At 41.9% G+C, this 18,599-nt stretch overlaps 1 protein-coding gene across 1 annotated transcript in view; it reads left to right on the top strand.

Annotated features, from left to right (window-relative positions):
* The window catches only part of LOC308091541 (protogenin B-like), a gene marked incomplete at both ends in the record, with an annotated part of 30,580 nt that extends 12,312 nt beyond the window's left edge, over positions 1-18,268 (top strand). Inside the window, 12 exons of the mRNA XM_080437203.1 lie at positions 1,587-1,796; positions 5,891-5,986; positions 6,721-6,910; positions 9,067-9,194; positions 9,988-10,158; positions 11,021-11,212; positions 11,968-12,091; positions 12,496-12,652; positions 13,766-13,849; positions 14,210-14,308; positions 14,429-14,808; positions 18,205-18,268. Of these exons, the coding sequence (XP_080293329.1) occupies positions 1,587-1,796; positions 5,891-5,986; positions 6,721-6,910; positions 9,067-9,194; positions 9,988-10,158; positions 11,021-11,212; positions 11,968-12,091; positions 12,496-12,652; positions 13,766-13,849; positions 14,210-14,308; positions 14,429-14,808; positions 18,205-18,268 (1,895 nt within the window). The remainder of the gene's footprint in view (positions 1-1,586; positions 1,797-5,890; positions 5,987-6,720; positions 6,911-9,066; positions 9,195-9,987; positions 10,159-11,020; positions 11,213-11,967; positions 12,092-12,495; positions 12,653-13,765; positions 13,850-14,209; positions 14,309-14,428; positions 14,809-18,204) is intronic.
* Between the last annotated feature and the right edge of the window lie 331 nt (positions 18,269-18,599).

The following is an 18,599-nucleotide window of genomic DNA, read 5'->3' as shown; positions in this document are numbered from 1 at the left end:
CTAATAGACACATGAAAAACAGAAAAAGTGCAAAACCATGGCACCACCTCTTTAACTTTTTCATTAAAACGTCTCTATTTCGAGTTTTTTTTTTCCCGCCGTGTTATGCGACACGCTGTTTTGAAACTGCTGCTACAGGAGAAGGAAATGTCTCGGATGGAATATTTTTTCTCTGGGCGACACACACACGTACCTGTGTGTTTTTAAACAGTCGTACACGCGATCATAAGGGATGTACATTTTCTGTGGCAAGCTGAAAGAGTAGGAGAAGCGTGCATCTTTGACGAGAAATGGTATTCACATGGGACTCCATGAGAAGGGGCCGAGCCGGTTGGAATGTTTGTTGTCGTAGCGCGACGCATTGTGAGCTTGTAGATTTGCTATTTTCAAATGGCCAAAATGTATATAGGGCTGAAGTGGTTAATGTATGTTTTGTAATAATAATCAAAATCTACAAAGTAACTAAAGTTTTCAAATAATTTTAGTGGAGTGAAAGTACAATATTTGCCTCTGAGATGTAGTGGAGTAGAAGTAAAAGTATTGGAAATTGGAATTACTCAAGTAAAGTAAAAATGCCTCAAAATGTTGTATTTGAGTAAATGTACTTAGCTACTTTACACCATTGCCAAAGACCTGGATATTATTGTGTCCAGATGACACAAAGACCTGGACGTTTTCTCAGAGCCAGCGCTTTGTCCCTCTGCTCACATGTGTCGTGTGGTGGCGGGGCTAGAGGATCTGTAGAGCATACACTCTCAGAGTTACAGACCTGTTGGTCCATTTGGTTCCATTTGTACACTCTCAGAGTTACAGACCTGTAAGGGTCAATTTCGTTCCATGTGTACACTCTCAGAGTTACAGACCTGTAAAGGGACCCCGGGCCAGATGTTGACAACCAGAGCAGCAGCTTTGTCTCGCTGCAGGCTTTGTGTTGGGGACCCGTGCAGCGACCTTTGACCCGGGCTGTCAGTGGTGTGAGAGCCGCCTCAGTCATGGGTCATAAAGAAGTGTGTGTGTGTGTGTGTGTGTGTGTGTGTGTGTGTGTGTGTGTGTGTGTGTGTGTGTGTGTGTGTGTGTGTGTGTGTGTGTGTGTGTGTGTGTCTGGAACAGAGACGCCAAAATCACATTCATGATCAGATTCTGCTTCTGGTGAATCTTTTAGAGTTCTGAGTCTGACCTTATCTTCATGTATCTTTTGTTCTGACCTTCGTCATTTATAAACCACCAAGTTTCACCACTCTCAGCCTGATGTCCCTCATTTGGGGAAAAGTTATAAATTATTAATATCTATAGGCAACAATAGGGGTAAAAAGTGAGAAAGTGAACAAGATCAGAAAAAAAAAAAATCAGAACATTTCAGAAAATGTAAACAATTCAGAAACTTTTACCATTTTCAAACTTCACAAGCATTGATTCATCACAAAACAAAGTATATAGTTATAATGTCTGTGTAAACATGATTAATAAAAACAGCATTAATATTGTGTTCATTGTGTGTGTGTGTGTGTGTGTGTGTGTGTGTGTGTGTGTGTGTGTGTGTGCGTGTGCGTGTGCGTGTGTGTGCGCACGCGTGTTCTCCTCCTCAGTGCCCACTGCCCCTACGCTCCAGCTGGAACCATTGAACTGCACGTCCATCCTGGCACGCTGGCACAGTGCCAGCGTTCCAGGCAACGGTAGTGGTAGCGGTAGCCTAGTGGTGCGGGGCTACCGGCTCTGGTACCACGAGGAGAACCAACCAGAACAACCCACCGTCACCCTGAGCACCAACCATACCCACCTGACCCTCAGCGGCCTGGGTGAGTGATCACATGACGCTGGCATCACATACAGGAAGTTAAAGTTAACACGTTCAAAGCTTACATTAGGCCTGAAACGATTCATTCAACTCACGATAAGATTCCAATCACAATATCAGTTCACGATACGAGTTTTTTAACACAAAATTATTTTCCAGACAAATGACTGAAACATATTTTTGTTTACATTATTTCTCCTTAACAACACATTGACTGCCAGAGTTTATTCATAATGTACTCCCCCAGTGCCAGCGATTTGTGTTTTATAACCCTTTTCAACCGGTCACAGAATTGTTATATCCATTAAAATCGTTTGTCTGGCTGTGTTTATAAACACACACGACAGACGTGTTTTGCCCTATTTTGTCTAAAAATCACATTTTCAAGCTAAAACCGAAAACCGGAAACGGAACCCACTGAATTTTGCATCTGGGTGAGTCGGAAGTAAGTGGAAAGGGAACCTGATCTCGGAATGTACAGAAAACAGCGCGATCGTCTAGAACGCAGAACGCAGCTCTGGCAGCCCACGGATTAATTTAATAGAACGCAGATCTGCGTCTATGGCAGTCAATGTACACAAATCCAGTATTTTCTTCTCATATCAAATATTGGATAATTGTCTCAGGAATGTGAGAAAAAAAAAACAGTGTCTCAAAGAAACGATAGGATATCAGTTAAACAATGAACCTAATATCTATCTAAACAACATGCCATGTGAAGAACCTTCTGTACATCTGAAGAGGTTGTAGAGAGAGAGAGACCACGTTTGAAAATGTTGTTAATAATAGACGTATTACTTTAGGAGAACAACTGGATGATGTAACTCAGGTTGTTAAGATCACACATGAACACATTGTAATACATTAAAGTGAATTAAGACAATTAAAGTAACGCTGAGTCATCTTATGCAATGGGACAAAGGTATGTAAAATCAAAATAAACATAATTATATATATATTTTTTAAAACCCATGTATTCGTGTAACAATCGATGTAGATGGCAATTTGAAAATAGCCGATCTACAAGCTCACAACGCGTCATGATGCGATGATGCGTTGTGAGCTTGTAGATGGGCTATTTTTTAAACATTAGTACTTTTACTTTTGGTACTTTAAGTATATTTCGATGCCTATACTTTTGTACTTTTACTCAGTAACATTTTGAACACATGGCCTTTTACTTGTAAAAGAGTATTTTTACTCTGTTATAAAATCAAAATAAACACTTATATATTAAATAAAATCCATGCATAAGAGAGGAGTGTAATAATCAATGTAGATGCGACTCCAGAGACACTTTATGGGTTTTTTAATCAAAGTGATTAAAACGTATTTGACTGAAAAATAAATTAGCATCTCTGATCAATACGGAGCCCCCCCCCCCTCCCCCCCACCGCATGGCCTCCTAGGGTTCAGAGGTCAGGGTCCAGATGTCCCTGGCTTTTGCATAATGACCGCTGTGTGTGTGTGTGTGTGTGTGTGTGTGTGTGTGTGTGTGTGTGTGTGTGTGTGTGTGTGTGTGTGTGTGTGTGTGTGTGTGTGTGTGTGTGTGTGTGTGTGTGTGTGTGTGTGTGTGTGTGTGTGTGTGTGAGGCCAGAACTGACCCACGCCCTATGACTTCTGACCCCTATGACCCCCCCCCTCCCTTCAGCTGGACTTGAACACACAGAACCGTGACCTCTAGCCGTGGGACCGACCCCCCCCCTTCCCTCTGTGCTGTCCAATATGCAAATAAGCCATGTGACCTGATCTATGCTGTTGGGGGTTTGATAGACATTATGTCACGGACCCCCGTTCATCTCTCATCTATACAATATGTAGTGAGGGTCCCTGCTTCATCTCTCTCTCAGCCAAGGGGTCCCTGCTTCATCTCTCTCTCTCAGCTAAGGGGTCCTTGGACTGAAAAACCTTGAAGACCCCTGTTTTAGACAGATGTTATGGTCCTATTCTCTGCATTCTATGTTTTATGATTGTTTATCCTGCTTATTATTGAAAGGTTCTCTGAATAAAGAGCGTCTACTAAATGCATCAATTATATCCTGACCTGTCAGAATATAGAGCTTTAACTTTTCTTTTAATTCAATTTTTTAAGACAAAAAACACCTTTTTAAACCAAAACATATCACATTCAGCACCTTAACATGAACTCTAAAGGTTTGCTGCGTACGTAGGTTCACCAATTTATACATTTTTAACTCTGAGAATGTGCAAAATGGACCCGTGAGGGTCCATTTGGTTACATTTTGCACATTCTCAGAGTTCAAAAATATAACACAGGATTGTGTTCACACATACATATACGGTATTATTGTGTTTGTAGAGTTCAGGGTCTTTCCTTCAGAGTCTCAAGTTGAAGTCTCTATAAAGGCCAAGAACACAGGAACATAAAGAGCCAAACAAAAGCCCCTCTCGGCCCCCCGTCCGCGGCCCTGAGCCCGGATTCCTTCTGTTCTATCTTAGCCTGACCTCTTGACCCCAGTCAACCCCCCCCCCCCCCGTCCCCCGGGCAGCTGAACAACCCCTCCCCCACATCTCTGGACAACAGTGTGGTCAATACTACTCTCTACTCACAGGCTGACCTTTATTCACACTGACTGGACTGACTGGTGCAGTGGTGTAAAGTAACTGAGTACATTTACTCAAGAACTGTACTGAAGTACACTTTTGAGGTACTTTTACTTTACTGGAGTATTTCCAATTGTCTATACTTTTACTTTTACTCCACTACATCTCAAAGGCAAAATATTGTACTTTTTACTCCACTACAATTATTTGAAAACTTTAGTTACTTTGCAGGTATAAATTATTACATTATAAAACATACATTAACCACTTTAGCTCTATTTTATACCTAGACTATTTGAAAATAGCAGATCTACAAGCTCACAACGTGTCGCATCGCGACGCACTGTGGGCTTGTAGATCTGCTATTTTCAAATGTTTGGAACAATTTGAATAATATTTATATATATTTTTTAACATCAATCTTCTCTTCAGGGGGGGCCCTGGCACAACACGTTTTCAGATGGGGGTCCACGCGGCCAAATACATATTACTTTGGGGGTCCTTGACATGAAAGAGTTGGAGAGCCACTGCTGTGTATGCTGTCTGGATGAGACTTACATCAGCATTATAGCACCACCTAGTGGCATGATGAGTTTCTTTTTTAGATTGCCTGAAATGAAAATTTTAAAATAGTTTTCACACTTTTAGAGCATATCCCTTTAGATCCTAAACCTGTCATAATGATCACAGAGTTACTTTATAGATCATAAACCTGTCATAATGATCACAGAGTTACTTTATAGATCATAAACATGTCATAACGATCACAGAGTTACTTTATAGATCATAAACCTGTCATAACGATCACAGAGTTAATTTATAGATCATAAACTTGTAATAACGATCACCGAGTTACTTTATAGATCATAAACATGTCATAATGGTCACAGAGTTAATGATAGATGCTAAAAACTGAATACATTTTCATGTAAACTGCCCTAAAGATACACCTTCAGGAGGCTGCAATTCGGCCGCTGTCTAAATCTTAACCTACCCCCCCACCCCCCCTCCCTGTTTTTTCTTCTCTTGTACATATTTTTCACTCTTCATACCAGTAATCTGTAAACTGATTGTATGACGTTCTGTATAGTAGTGTGTATATCTGTCTGTCTCTTATATGTTATCATGATTTGTGTGCATGGGGATCTCATCTTAAACAAGCTCAGTGCTTAATGAGTCTTCCAGTTTAGTAGACCTTGTATTGTGAATGTGTACTTCCATGTACTGTTGTTCTCATGACTTACTAAATAAAGTACATCAATCAATCAATCAATCAATCAACGTATTATTTTATGAAAAGTCCCCAAAAGTCCATCTTAATGGATCAGCAGGTACCAACCAATTTGAACAAAAAATGCATCATGACATGTTGCTGTCAATACGTTTTCCAAACACAATGATAATGCATTTTGAAATCATCATGTTTTTTTTAAAGATAAACAGCACCGGAATAAGTTTCTGAAACATTTAAGCATACATTTATTTATGTGTGTATTTATGTATTTATTTATTTATTTATTTGTGTTTCAGATCCAAGGAGGAAATATCAGGTCAAACTGTTGGCTTTCAGTGATGCTGGAGACGGTTACCATGCCGACCAGACTGTCAGCACGCCTGGATGTGTGTGTAAGTACGCGCACGCACGCACACACACACACACACACACACACACACACACACACAGACACACACACACACACACACACACACACACACACACACACACACACACACACACACACACACACACACACACACACACACACACACACACACACACAGGTTTTTGTTCAACATGCAGTAGTGTTCAGTAACAAATTAGATTTACTTGAGTACTGCACTACATTTTGTTGTATTTTTGAGTATTTACTTCACTTAAACTTTCACTACATTTCAAAGACACATATTGTTCTTGTGACTCCATTCATTTGTAGACTCTCTGACCCAAACGTACATAAATATGCATGTTATGGATTAACCCATTAAGCTCTGTTTCAAAAATAGTGAAAATTGAGGATCTGTTCACAATGAGTTGCAAAGAAATCAGCAGTTTTTATTGTCTAACTTTAATTCAGTCTGGGTTAGGATTAGGCATTTGGAGGTTATGTTTAGGAGTTAGAATTAGAGAGAATGCCTTTTGTTTACATATAGTTGCTCACTGGTGTCGTCGTGCACAATGTGTCGCGCTGCCACGCATCGTGAGCTTGTAGATCGGCTATTTTTGGGGATTTGGCTTATGGTTAAAAATGTTGTTATCCTCACAAGTATAGTAAAAGTAAACCTGTGTGTGTGTGTGTGTGTGTGTGTGTGTGTGTGTGTGTGCGTGTGCGTGTGTGTGTGTGTGTGTGTGTATTCCTCAGCTACACGAGACCACCCGGTCGCCGCCCCCCCGCCCCCTGACCATGTGACCGCCGTGGCCAATGGCAGCTCTTCCTCTGTGTTCCTGAGCTGGAGGAGGCCGAACTTCCCGTCTGAGCGGATCGTTAGCTACACCGTCCGCTGTACGCCTGTAGCAACACACAGCGCTGAGGCTGTACGATACCTCACTGTGTAAGTCAGGGGTGTCAAACTCATTTTGGGGTTGGGGCCAGATTGGTCAAATGGTGACTTGAGGTGGGCCGGAACCAGTTGTGGACGCACATGCGCGCTCACACGCACTCAGACACTGCTACTAACTAAGTGGACTAGATATGATATGATATGATATGATATGATATGACAGACAGACAGACAGACAGACAGACAGACAGACAGACAGACAGACAGACAGACAGACAGACAGACAGACAGACAGACAGACAGACAGACAGACAGACAGACTCAATTTTACTTGATAAGCTGAGGGCGATTGGTTTTGACTGCACATCACTAAACTGGATGAGATCTTACCTGGAGGGAAGAGAACAAGTGGTTGACATCAACGGAACCATGTCCTCATCCCTCCCGGTGAGCTGTGGGGTTCCTCAGGGCAGCATTCTAGGGCCGTTACTGTTTCTTCTATACATTAACGACATGAGTGCTGCCTGTAACTGCAAATTGTTCCTGTTCGCTGATGACTCGGCACTCCTGATCTCGGGAGAGGACAAGTTGCAAGTTGAGGAGGCGCTCAGCTCCGAACTCTCAAAAATCCGTACTTGGCTTACCGATAACAAACTGTCACTACACCTTGGGAAAACTGAATCCATTCTCTTTGGGACCAAACATTCCCTCAGACAGATGGATGTAAATGATTTCAAGGTCAAAGTCGATGACACAATTATCTCTAGCAAAGAAGAGATTACCTATTTGGGTTGTGTTCTTGACAAATACCTGACAGGTGAAAGCATGGCTACAAAGGTGGTCAAAAGAGTAAACCAGAGAACCAAATTTATGGGCAGAGTTTCCTCTTTTGTCAACCCTCAGGCCCTCAGGACCCTCTCTGGGGCCCTGATTCAACCACTTTTTGACTATGCTTGCACCTCCTGGTACTCCAACACCTCAGTGTCACTGAAGACTAAGCTTCAAACCTCCCAAAACAAACTGATTCGGCTACTCCTCGGATTGGGGCCCATGACCCACCTTTCTCCCACCCATTTTGCCAGCCTAGGCTGGCTCAGGGTGGAAGACAGGGTTAAACAACTAAAAATGGGACTGGCCTTCAAAATTGTAAATGCAAATTTGCCCGATATGCCCCCTATTCCCGCATATCTGAGTAAATACCTCCAAAAGGTTAGCGACACCCACAGTCACAATACCAGAGGGAGCGTTAACAACAATTTGGTACCACCCACCCATAAATCAAACATGGGCAAATTCTCCTTCTACAGCACTGCCACCCAGGATTGGAATAGTCTAACTCCATCCCTCAAAAAATACAGTTCACTGGGCTCATTTAAAAGAGCCTTAAAAAATCACCTTTCAGGAGGCCAAAGGAGGAGGTAGTACCATTTTCCCGTTAGACAGCAGACCCCCCCCCCCCCCCCTGTTCTTGTACATATTTTTTTTTCCCCCTCTTTTTTATTTTTTTGTTGTACATAGTGTTATATATTTTTTTGCTGTTTATTTTGTAATGATATTTGAACTGTGGTGCCACTATATATGCCTATGAATTGAATACCAAGGCCCTCATTGGAAACAAGTCCGCAAGGACTTTTATGAACGGACCTGTTAGACAAAGTATTTTAAATGTAACTGTGCTGTTTACATTTTTTGCCTAATAAAATATTCAATCAATCAATCAATCACTGACTGTATGCAGCAGTAGCATTATGCAGTGTTTTGTCGCTGAATAATTTATGCTCCGTCGTACCTATTCTCGTGTCACGGCGGGCTTTAGGGTTCAACAGCTCTATAGACATCATAGTCAGACATGAATCACCCCTGACCCCTGACCCTAACTCTGACTGTATGTCCCTGACCCCTGACCCTAACTCTGACTGTATGTCCCTGACCCCTGACCCTAACTCTGACTGTATGTCTCCACAGTACCACACAGAGTGTTGAGGTTCATTATTAACATATTAAATATCTCTGGTTCTCCCTACAGTACCACACAGAGTGTTGAGGTTCATTATAACATATTAAATCTCTCTGATTCTCTCCACAGTACCACACAGAGTGTTGAGGTTCATTATAACATATTAAATCTCTCTGGTTCTCTCCACAGTACCACACAGAGTGTTGAGGTTCATTATTAACATATTAAATATCTCTGGTTCTCTCCACAGTACCACACAGAGTGTGGAGGTTCAGGATCTGGACCAGAACAGTCGTTATGAGTTGGTGGTTCGTCTTCGTGTGGATCAGAGGTCCAGTCCTTGGAGCTCTGTGGTGTACCACCACACCCCGCCAGCAGGTGGGGCTGTTACTTGCAGATAGTTTTTACAATAAAGTCTGTTACCCATCCATGATTACATGAATATCTGTGAAAGGTGGATTCACTCACATCACGTTCCTCTACCGTGGAGGAACGTGTGAGTGAATCCACGTTATCAGTCTGGCTTAATGCCAGGCCAGAAACCTTGTCCATAATATCATGTTTCAAAAACAGGAATTTAAAACAAATCCCAAAAAGGTATCTCATCCCAAATGTCAGGGTACTCACTTTTCAATGTTGTTTTTATTGGCTCACACACCAATAAACCAACACTTAGGCGTTTGGGCCATGAGCCTTCATCAGAGCATGTAATAGGGGGTAGGATATTATAAGCATTAGCTTCTTCCTGCTCCTTTTCGAACACTTCTGATTTATTGTTCATTGAGATAGTTGGAATAGTTTTTAGAATATTTTGTATTCGTTACTTTATTGTTTTGTTGTGACTTTTTTTTTTATTGTATGGTGTTCGAAGCAAATACAAAGAAAGAAAGAATGTCATGTTTCAACTTTAAATATTTCTTTGGGTAAATTAATGCCCAACGTCATCGAGTGTCTGTCAAAAGTCACAAAAAATATCAAGTATACAAGCTCACAACGGGGTCGCTATGTGACGTGTTGTGAGCTTGTAGACTTGATATTTTAACTATTTATCATTATAATTTTTCTTAAGTGAAAGGGGTTAAGTGTTAAGTGTGTGTGTTTTATAAATATTGAACCAATGTACCAAAAAGTAATACTCTTGTGATAATAATAATAATGTGTGATGTTCCAGCGCCCAGCCAACCCCCGGCGGGGTTAAAGGTCATGCTGATCGAGGAGGGCGTGGCCCTGGTGTCCTGGAGGGAGCCTGAGGAGAGCAACGTGTTGGTGACCAGTTACACCGTCCTGTACGCTGACCACCAGGCCTGGATGGAGCAACGCTGGAAGGTCATTCACACTGAGGGTGAGTGGACTGTCCTAAAGGTCAGAGGTCATTCACACTGAGGGTGAGTGGTAGAGGTTTAAGTCAGGGAACTGCAGACCCTGGACTCTTTTAAGTCCGGCCTAAAGACCCTTCTATTTAGGAAGGCGTTTTCCTGTTAAATCGTGTGCAGCTGCTGTCAGTAATAATATCCTTTTGTGATTGACACTGTTTTTAACATTTTGTAATTGATTGATTTCATGCTTTTCACTCCGTAAGCACTCTGAGATTTCCTTGTGAATGAAAAGTGCAATACAAATAAAATACATTATTATTATTATGTATTATTTGTGTATACCAGTATGAATGTTAGTAATATTAACCCATTCAAACCGGGGACGCGCGTCTGTGTAACCTCTTTATCCATATTTTATACTCATAGCTCATTTATACTCAAGCTCATAGCGCGGCACCGAGTGCCGCGCTATGAGCTTGTAGATCTGCTATTTTTGAAAAAAAAACATGAAAATGTGTGCAACTCTTTGAATATAGAATTATAATTTTTTTAAGCGAACATTTTTAGCTCAAATCTTTACTCCTGGGGGGGGTCCCTGGAACAAAATATTTTGTGATGGGGGGGGGGGGGGTCCGCGGCCGAATACATATAATTTTGGGGGTCCTTGACATGAAAAAGGTTTTGTTCCAGGGACCTCCCCAGAAGCAAAGATTTGAGAAAATATATTCAAAGATTTCCACAAATTTTCACGATATCTACAAGCTCATATGAGCTTGTAGATCTGCTATTATTTTTTAGTATAAAATAATGGTTATAGGCTATTAAATCTAAAATGACACACAGATGCGTTCCCGGTCTTAAAGGGTTAATATGCAAATTGTTGAACAGGGAGCAACACCATGGCTCTGCTGGAGAAGCTGGAACCAGGGAACACCTACCTGGTGAAGATCTCCGCCTCCAACCAGGTGGGAGACGGACCCTTCTGCAGCCCGGTGGAGCTGGCCCCCCTGCACCGTGCGGGGTCCCACCGCAGGAACCGACACTCCCACCCGCCCGACAACACGGCTCAGGACCCCGCAGGTCAGATATACCTCCACTCAAACCCATCAACAGAATTGATTACAGAACCATTGATAAATATACAAGTGGTGGTGCAGAAATAAACTGCACCCCCTGCATTTTTTGGAGGCAGCCGTAGCATAGAGCGGTGATTGTCAAATGGGGGTACGAGGGGTACGTACGAGGGGTACGTACCCTTAGGGTAAGCCTAGGCGTACGTGGAGGTACTACAGGGGGTACGTGAGTAGAAAATGTTTAATGATAAAAACACTTTGTGTGAACGTGCTGAACTGCTAAGTGTTGACTGACTGACTGATTGATTGATTGATTGATTGATTGATTGATTGATTGTTTGTTTGTTTGTTTGTTTGTTTGTTTGTTTGTTTGTTTGTTTGATTGATTGATTGTTTGATTAAACAGAATGGCAGTACAAATTAACAATCTATGCTAAAAGCACAACACACTTGTTTCCATTGTGGTCCTATATACTGTTGTTAAACCCAATCTGGCAAACAATTTGGTAAAAGTGATATTTTTTCCCCTTTGTCAGCAGAATCTGTCTTGAGAGATTATGTTAAACCCAATAAAATCAGGAACTTGTCTTCCACAACTATTTACTGAACAGAAAGACATAACCTGATAAATCTCTTATTTCAGTGTTCCCAGACGGTCTATAAATGAACCTTTTGTTTCTCAGTGTTCCCAGACAGTCTATAAATGAACCTTTTGTTTCTCAGTGCTCCAGACGGTCTATAAATGAACCTTTTGTTTCTCAGTGTTCCCAGACAGTCTGTACCACATGGACCAACGCAGCATGACGGGCATCATCGTGGGCGTGGTCATCGCGTTGGCGTGCATCGTCATGTGTGCTTTGATCCTCATCAGCAAGAGCCGCTCCGGGTAAACTACCACCTACACAAACTACACACTACCACCCACCTACACAAACTACCACCCACCTACACAAACTACACACTACACACTACAAACTACCACCCACCTACACAAACTACAAACTACACACTACCAACCACCTATACAAACTACACATTACTCTTGATTCCAAGTAATAATTAATATAATATTATTACTTTTTTAAGGAGTAATATGTAATAAGTAGCAGAATCAGAATCAGAATCAGAATCAGTTTTATTGTCACATCACAGGTTTACAAGGTAAAAAAGTGGGTGAAATTCTTTTTTGTACATCGTTCCCATCGCAACGTTAGTTAGCATATTACTCTCCTGAGTAATATTGCCCAACACTGGTCCTGGATGATGATCTTGTAATTTCTACGACAACAGGAAGTCGTTCAATCCGAAGGTGGTGGGCATGGGGATCGTGGAGGGACCCCGACACCCCGGGGGTCCGTCCAGGGGGTCCGGTGAGCAGCAGCATCCTGACAACTCTGAGGTCCTGGTTCCCATGATGTCCCCTCAACACTTCAACCACAACAACAAGGTGACACCTGAGGTGTTCATATCATCTCTATATGTTGATGTTGATGATTACGCAGAGTTCACCCTGGCAGCTACAAGACATACAAAGATACAAGTCGATATGGCATATCTGTAATAATTAATTAATTAATTAAAGGTAGGGTAAGTGATTTTCTTTGGTCAAAATAAGTGTTAAATAGCTTTATATTGTGATAGTACTCATTGCTTTAGAGGTGTTTGTTCAGTAACAGGAGTATCCATGTCTCTCCAGCTCTTCAATAAACAGAAAATGCATTTTCAGGTCAGGATACCAATTTTATCCAATCAGGATAGAGAACTCAGTGAGGATACAGATTAAACAAGAAAGGAGCAGAACAAATCGGAACTGGAATTGGCTTGAATTTTGTCACCTACCTGAAAATGTATTTTCTGTTTATTAAAGAGCTGGAGATACAGGGAGACCCCTGTGACTGAACAAACACTCTATAGTAATGATTACAATCAGAATATAGAGCTTTAATCTTTAAGTCAGCCAGTGCCAGCGTTTTTGAGCATTTTTACTAACCTTTCAAGAGCCACAAAATATTTCACTCCCGGACGATCGACACACTGAGTGTCGCAAAAGACGGAGAAGTGTCACTGCTTCCATCGGAGAAAAAAAAAGCGTGTCACCGCGACCCTCCGTTCTTTAGTTATTGGCTGTTGAATATAGCTTGTTCTCGACAAAAACACAGAAAAAATAGGATCACTCAGAGGTTGGCGAGCAGTCCCATTTAGCGTAAACACTGACGTGTTACACGTCTTTGGCACTGAATGAGTTAAAGTATTGAATCAACGTGTTGACGTCGTGTCGTCGTGTTGACGTCAGAGTGCGTCCGACAAGCGAGAGAAATATAAAGTTAGTTCATGTGGATGGCTTCCATTGAAAATGAATGGTAGCCTGTAGCTCTGTATCTGCCAGTGTGAACGCAGCATCACAGTTACTCAATCACTAAGGCCTGGTTTATACTGAATACATGATGCCACCAGAAATGTGACAGTCGCCTCAAATCCTCCTTTTAAACACTGATTTGTTGTGCAGCATGTGTGTAGGCACACATTAGTGAACGAGGCCTGTTGTTTTTCACTGTTTCAGGACGTGGTGATGAGTGTGAACGGGCCGGTCAGCCAGAGGTGGACGCTCTTCAACAGAGACAAACACCTTCCCAACAAGAATGACGTGAGTTCACAGAATGTAACGAGTTCAAATGTAATCAGTGAACGAACGTGTGTGTCTTTGTGGCTGAAGAAGCCAGGGACCAAGACCTGCATGTTCAGGGCCGTGCCAAGGGTAGTGCGAACGGTGCGGCCGCACAGGGCCCCGCGCTTGGGGGAGCCCCGCAAAAAAACGGAAAAAAAATGAACAGAATCACATTTATTAAGAGTTATAAAAAGAAATAACCGCAAATAACCACCAAAAACTCGGAAATATCCGCCCAAAACCGCCAAAAAAGAAGCGCGCGCGCGCGGGGACGGGGGCGCGCACGCGAGTTCGCACAGGGCCCCGCATTTCTCCCGCACGGCTCTGTGCATGTTGAAGACCAAGACCTGCATGTTGAAGACCAAGACCTGCATGTTGAAGACCAAGACCTGCATGTTGAGGACCAAGACCTGCATGTTGAGGACCAAGCGTGTTGAGGCATTCTGGATCATTTGGAGGGGCTTAAGTAATTCATATAACTGTGGACTGTGTGTACTGTATAGAATATTAATACTCATAACTGTATAGACTATTAATACTCATAACTGTTTACTGCAGGTGGAGAACAGAGCCTGCCTGTACGAAGCAGGTAAGACAGTTCTGTGCTACGATGAACGGTTGGCTCTGGCTTCTAGAGGACTCGTCTACGGGGGTCCTCTCCACTCCGAGACCTCCCAGAGCAGCAGCGAGGGCAGCGGGGAGACGGGCGACTCGGGACACTACTCCAACGAAGACAGCGCCGACCGCGCCGACCGTGCCGACCGCGCCGACCGCCAGCGTTCGTCCAGATGTGGGTCTAGCGGCTCCGACGGAGAGCCGAGGGAGGACACGTTGAGTCCGTCCTTCTGTCACGCCGTGGCTCTGCTCCCTGACACCGCTGTGGTCTTACAACCTCGCTGCCTCCTCCAGGACCCCCTGGACCTGTCTCATCCTGTCCGGTACCCCTCCTCTCTTCTGGGACCCTCCTGAGGAGAGGGGGGGGGGGCACGTCCCTCGTCCCGCCTTCCAGGCAGTGGGATGTTAGTCTCTCATAGCACAGCCAATGGGATATCTCCTCCTATCTCCAGCTACCAATCATCTGGATACATTTGAAATGTGGGCGTGCCTTGCACGGCCGGCGAAGGCGACACGCTGACTAAACCACGCCCACTGTTGTGGCAGTGGTTTTCTAAATGGGGTCCAAGGACCCCCTGGGTTGTTGGGGGGACACAGCCCCTGACACCCTCCTCTGGAGCCTGGCAGGGCGGGGAGGGGTTTAAAGCAATGCCACGCCCACCTCCATGCTGAACTCCGCCCTCCTTGGTTTACAGCAGAACATCAGGAAGTGAAGCAGGTTTTTATCATGGTTTCACTTCCTCTCTGCCTGAGGATTTTTTACTTTTACGTCTGTCTGTCTGTCTGTCCTTAACGTCTGATTCTTACTCAGCGGTTTTATGGGGGCGTGACACCGCGGCAACGCATCTTAAATATATGACTCCGGTTAATAATAACCAAAGCTCACCAAAACGATGAATGTCCAAAATGAATTTTTTTTTAAAAAAGTTTTATTTAATGAGTTCTAATGAGTTTCCACTGCAGCAGAGGGTTGTGGGTTTGAACCCTGCTTGCTCAATGTCTACCTCAGTTCTCTGTTTTGTTGTACAAGCACGACTACCTCCTTTTTTACACTACACAGTGCAGTATGAACGAATGAATTTACACATGAATGAGTGAGTGAATGAGTGAATCAATGAATGGATGCAGTATTTTCTCTGACTCAGGGGTCATCTTTATGACGTTTCATGTTTTCACCGCATCTTGTTAAGGTGTTTTTTTTGGAGCGTCGGGTAGAAAGTTTTTCTGTTCAACGTTCAAAGTCAAGTTTTGTTTTTTTCGTTTCACATGATTTGAGCAGTGGTGGAAAAAGTAGTTACATTTTTCACTTAAGTAAAAGTATCAATACCTCAATCTAGAAATACTCTGTTACAAGTAAAAGTTCGGAATTCAAAATGCACTTGAGTAAAAGTACAAAAGTATTGGCATCAAAATCATTCAAAAGTAAAAGTACTCATTATGCAGAATGTCCCATTTCAAGTTTTCAAATGTATACAAATCTTTTGAAAATAGCAGATCTACAAGCTCACAATGTGTCGCATCGCAAACACATTGTGAGCTTGTAGATCTGATATTTTGAAATGGCCAAAATGTATATAGGGCTGAAGTGGTAACTAGTAACTAAAGTTTTCAAATAATTGTAGCGGAGTAAAAGTACAATATTTGGATCCGAGATGTAGTGGAGTAGAATTAAAAGTATTGGAAGTTGGAATTACTCAAGTAAAGTACAAATACCTCAACATTTTACTTAAGTACAGTACTTAAGTAAATGTACTTACTTTTTTTTTCCACCACTGGATTTGAGTTGTTAAGTTGTGGAGGTGAAAGAAAAAGAAAGTGTATTATAAATTCTCAAAGGATGTGAGTGAGGTCGTATAAGTATAAATATTGTTTGTCATTAAGTGCACTGAACTTGAAAAGCTTTAAAAACAAAACAAAAAAAACTAAAATGGCCTTAACGTGGGAAAGGGGCTTTTTTTTGGCATATTATTATGATAGATAATGAAACCCAAAGAAGAAGAAGATTATACCCAAAGATGGACTGTCCGTGTCCAATAGAGAAGAACGCTCAGGTTGCATTATTGTGTGATGGTGTAAATTTAACCTGGGAATGGTGCTGGGAATGCTTTAATTATTCTATACACCATCGCACTAACAGTGTTGTTTTCTGCCTAAAACACTGGTCCCGGGACCCCCAGGGGTCCTTGAGGAGGTTCCAGGGGGACCAAATGGACCCTTACGGGGTCTGTAACTCTGAGAGTGTACGAATGGAACCAAATGGACCCGTACACTCTCAGAGTTAGATTAATACTGATTATAATGCAGTGTAGATTGTTGGGGTTCCCAGAGATGCAAGGGGTATCAGATAGGGGTTCTATGGTCTAATCTAATGCATATCAAACTGGGAATCCTTGAAAAAAAAAAAAATGAAGAAATTACTGCTCTAGATTAACTTCAAGCTACAATGACACCGTCGTTCCACAGAGTATAAATTATTTAGTCTTCGGTGTTCATTTATGCTAATGTTCCTTAATGTTTCGGTGAAAAGCTTTAATTAACACCATAACGTTTGTTGTTACCTTAATGTGCTGATGAAAAGCTTTAATTAACACCATAACGTTTGTTGTTACCTTAATGTGCTGATGAAAAGCTTTAATTAACACCATAACGTTTGTTGTTACCTTAATGTACTGATGAAAAGCTTTAATTAGCACCATAGCGTTTGTTGTTACCTTAATGTGCTGATGAAAAGCTTTAATTAGCACCATAACGTTTGCCTTCTAGATCACGATGCTATTATCCAAAGAGTTGTCTTTGCCTCCGCAGGAGTATGGGTTTAATAATGAATGGGTATGATAGCTTTTAATCCTGTGGTGACCAATACGGGGGTCACAACATCAGTGTGACTGTGGTGAATAATACGGGGGTCACAACATCAGTGACAGTGACAGTGGTCTTAAAACAGGGTTCCATTTACATGCATATACCTTTTGGGAAATGTAGACTGTCTGATATTTATGTTTGATAAAATCACAATTCATTACAATCTATGGCATTGGCATGCCACATTTGTGGCAAATTCTCTCAAAAATGTAAAATTAAACTTTGCCAAATTTCTTCTAAATATATAAAAGAAAATATGAATTCAAAAATAGCTTAAGCTGTGAGCTTGTAGATCAGCTATTTTCGCAAGTGTATGGGGCTTAAGCGCAATACATGCTTCTTCCAATGTCCGAACTTTTTTCTTCTCTTTTTTTCGGAGAGGGAGGTGATAACTACAATTTGACATCATTCACAATTTATTTTCATTCACAAGTTTTATTTTTCTTTTGCGGATGCTTCTGTCCAAAATTAGTCTCCAACTTTTCCCCATTTTCTTTTTTTCGGATCAGAAAGCCTGTGCAAAACGAGGTTGGAAGGAGCATGACCTTTTAACCCATTAAAACCTGAGGCGATTCTTTAAAAAATCTAAATCTCAACAGTTTTTTGAAAAAAATCTGGAAAATATTTTTTCAATATTTTTCAAAAATAGCAGATCTACAAGCTCATAGCGCGGCACTCGGTGCCGCGCTATGAGCTTGTATATCTGCTATTTTTGAATAGCCCAAAGAAATCTTAAAATGAGACGCAGATGCGTCCCCGGTCTTAATGGGTTAAGCAAGATTTTGTAGTTTTTACAAATGGAACCCTGTTGGAGAAAACGCTGCATGTTGTCACTCTAAATAATGTTCCCTGTCCAGGTGTGACAATGACTGTCCAGGTGTGACAACCCTGTCCAGGTGTGACAATGACAAAGGATTGTGACGATCAAAATAAAATAAAAAACCCTACGACGGTGTGAAGAGCAACATAATCATTATATCTTTGTGACCAAAGAAATGTGTGGAAAAATCTCTGTTATTTAGTGATTTTCTTTGGTTTGCATTTTGAAGGAAGAAAGAAAAAACAAACCCATTTATTTGCTTATTAATGTGATGGTATTTTTTCCAGGGCTTTTGAACCTTGGAAAAGGTATTTTTTAACATCAAGATTTAGTTAGGTCTTTATCGTGCTTTTGATTTCAAGCTTGAGAGGTCAACGAGAGTTCTTTTGTCAACGAGGTTTCACCTGAAAGATGGTGAATTACTTTTGGAAA

The sequence above is a fragment of the Gymnoscopelus braueri genome (genome assembly GCF_963280865.1).
Source record: "Gymnoscopelus braueri genome assembly, chromosome: 9".
NCBI lineage: Eukaryota > Metazoa > Chordata > Actinopteri > Myctophiformes > Myctophidae > Gymnoscopelus > Gymnoscopelus braueri.
This window is presented reverse-complemented; position numbering and strand designations above follow the sequence as displayed.